Source organism: Macrobrachium nipponense, chromosome 19 (assembly GCF_015104395.2).
Source record: "Macrobrachium nipponense isolate FS-2020 chromosome 19, ASM1510439v2, whole genome shotgun sequence".
NCBI lineage: Eukaryota > Metazoa > Arthropoda > Malacostraca > Decapoda > Palaemonidae > Macrobrachium > Macrobrachium nipponense.
In genome coordinates, this window is record NC_061088.1 from 74,717,661 (window position 1) to 74,720,449 (window position 2,789).

General features: G+C 40.6%; 1 protein-coding gene across 1 annotated transcript in view; it reads right to left on the reverse strand.

The window, feature by feature from the left end:
• Nucleotides 1-940: 940 nt before the first annotated feature.
• Nucleotides 941-2,789, reverse strand: part of LOC135212051 (proteoglycan 4-like) — a 17,983-nt gene continuing 16,134 nt past the window's right edge. Inside the window, exon 2 of the mRNA XM_064245381.1 lies at nt 941-1,509. Coding sequence (XP_064101451.1) covers nt 941-1,509 — 569 coding nt within the window. The remainder of the gene's footprint in view (nt 1,510-2,789) is intronic.

Sequence of the window (2,789 nt, forward strand, 5' to 3'; positions counted from 1 at the left end):
GATAAATCGAAAATATAAAAATTACATAATAAAAGAATATTTACATCGCGCAAACCGTAAAAAAAACAAAAGCGATTACTATCGTAAAAAAAAACCTACAACTTGGAAACGAAATATAATAGCAAGAAGCACATCGTAAGAGGAGGGCTTTTAATAAAATCATTTTCTTTATATGCAATCGCCATTACCCACACTGGGTACAACTGGGCGTCAACATTACCATGTCTAATAGACGGAGCACACGCCCTCCACTCCCCTAATCCCCTCCCCAACCTCTTTCACCCACATACCTTCTTTTACTCGTATACCCTCTTTCACCCTCCGCTTTTGTTCACCTTCTTTCACCCTCCACTTGCTTTCACTCCCTGTCCCCACTTTCAACCGCCTCACCCTCTTTCACCCCGAGTATCCTCTTTAAACATCACCACCCTCTTTCACCCCTATCCTCTTTCACCGCTCACCCTCTTTTACCCTCCATCTTCTTTCACGCCTCACCCTTTCACCTCCCCCTTCTTTCAACCCCTGTACCCTCTTTAAACCCCCTCACCTTCTCACACCCAACACTCTTTCACCCCTCACTCATTTTCACCCCTTTACCCTCTTTCACCCTTCACCCCTTTCAATCCCTGTACTCTCATTCACCACCCTGTGTCGTCTTTCACCCCTTCCCTCTTTTTCAACTCCCCCCTCATCTATTTCCACCGCCACTCCACCCCTTCCTCTTTCACCCTTCACCCTCTTTCAATCCCTGTCCTCTCATTCACCCCCCTGCATCCTCTTTTACCCCCTCCCTCTTTTTCATCAACTCCCTCTTCACCATTTCCACCCCCAACCCCCCCCCCCCCCCCCCCCCGCCGGCACCCTTCCACCCCTCCTCCAACAACTGCCTCGGGTAGAAGCGCCTTCAAATTCAATTCAGATTCCCAAATCATAGATCCCTTTACATAAGGAATGACGGCGTCTCTGGCTCTATGGCTCTCTGGGTCTCTGGGTCTCTGGGTCTCTGGGTCTCCGGGTCTCTGGCTCTCTGGGTCTCTGGGTCTCTGGGTCTCCGGGTCTCTGGGTCTCTGGGTCTCTGGGTCTCTGGCTCTCTGGGTCTCTGGGTCTTTGGGTCTCTGGCTCTCTGGGTCTCTGGGTCTCTTGGGTCTCTAGGTCTCTGGGTCTTTGGCTCTCTGGGTCTCGGGTCTCGGGTCTCTGGCTCTTTGGCTCTCTGGGTCTCCGGGTCTCTGGCTCTTTGGCTCTTTGGGGTCTCCGGGTCTCTGGCTCTTTGGCTCTTTGGGGTTTCCGGGTCTCTGGCTCTCTGGGTCTCTGGCTCTTTGGCTCTATGGGTCTCCGGGTCTCTGGGTCTCTGGGTCTCTGGCTCTTTGGCTCTCTGGGTCTCTGGGTCTCTGGCTCTCTGGCTCTCTGGGTCTCTGGGTCTCTGGGTCTCTGGCTCTCTGGGTCTCTGGGTCTCTGGGTCTCTGGGTCTCTGGCTCTCTGGGTCTCTGGCTCTCTGCTCCGATTGCTGGGCTGTTTAATTGGGACAGAGACGCTTTGGATTTCCCTTTTCTCTTTCTTTTTGCAACTGAATTCTTTAATTAGTTAATTAAGTGATTTGATAATTTTTTGAATTTTTATGTATTTTTTCTATATATTTATTATTTTTATATATTTTTTACTTATTTGTTTACTTATTTCGTTTACATGATAAAGGATTTCTCTTTTATTCTTTTTTGTAATTGATTTGTTTAATTAGTTGATTGAATTATCTTTTCATTTTATTTTTTTTACTTGTTTTTAAATATTTTTATTTTTTATTTATTTATTTGTTTAAATTATTAATTTGTAATTTTTTCACTCATTTATCTATTTAATTTTTCCAGTCAATCAATCATGTAATAATTAATTAATTATCCTTATTTGTTTTTCATTTCTTCATCTAAATTATCAATTTCTTAATTTTTTCGTTTCATTTTTCCAATCAATCAATGATTCAATAATTAATAGATTATTCTAATTATTCATTCTAAAATCTTGCTGTGTTCATCACGGAGGGAGTTTCTCGTAATTCTTAACCATTTGTTTTTTCTCATTAACAGATGTATTTCAAGCTAAATTAAAGAAAAAATGTTGCAATCGTTCAACTTCATAAACTGTCTCATTTCAATTTCTCTAGTTCATATTTAAAAAAATATTTTTTACATACAGAATTATTAATCGACAAATTTTTTTTTAACAAACAGAATCACTATTTGACATTTTTTTTTATGGAAAGAATTATGGTTCATTAAAAAAACTAATCATTCATACCGAAACTGTTTATTTACGTCGAATATTCCTGTTACCTGGCCAATCATTATTACCTGCGCCGATTACCTGACCGTCTGTCGACCAGCCGTTAATTGGTGTAGCGTTGCTTTTCAATTATTCGTCACCTGAGCGATGACTAACACCTTTTCACAAATTTTTTTTTATTATGCCTCCACTTCCTGCCTTCGCCTCTCTATTATTTTTTTCATTATGTGTCATCCTTTCATTTAATCTCGTTTCCTTAACCACTCCTTCAAAGTTTACCTAAATTTGTCATAGATCTCTCAACAATCATTTCTCATCAGTAACTACTGCAACCTTTAAATTATTATAGTGAATAAACAAATTATAGTAAATAAACTTGCTCATTCAGACTTTAGATTTAGTACTTAGACTACCTTTGACATACCTCGCTGGTATCTAACTATTTATGATTTTAAGATATTTTGTCAACTCATTCACAATTATCTACGCTTTCGCCGATAATTGAATAATTCCGT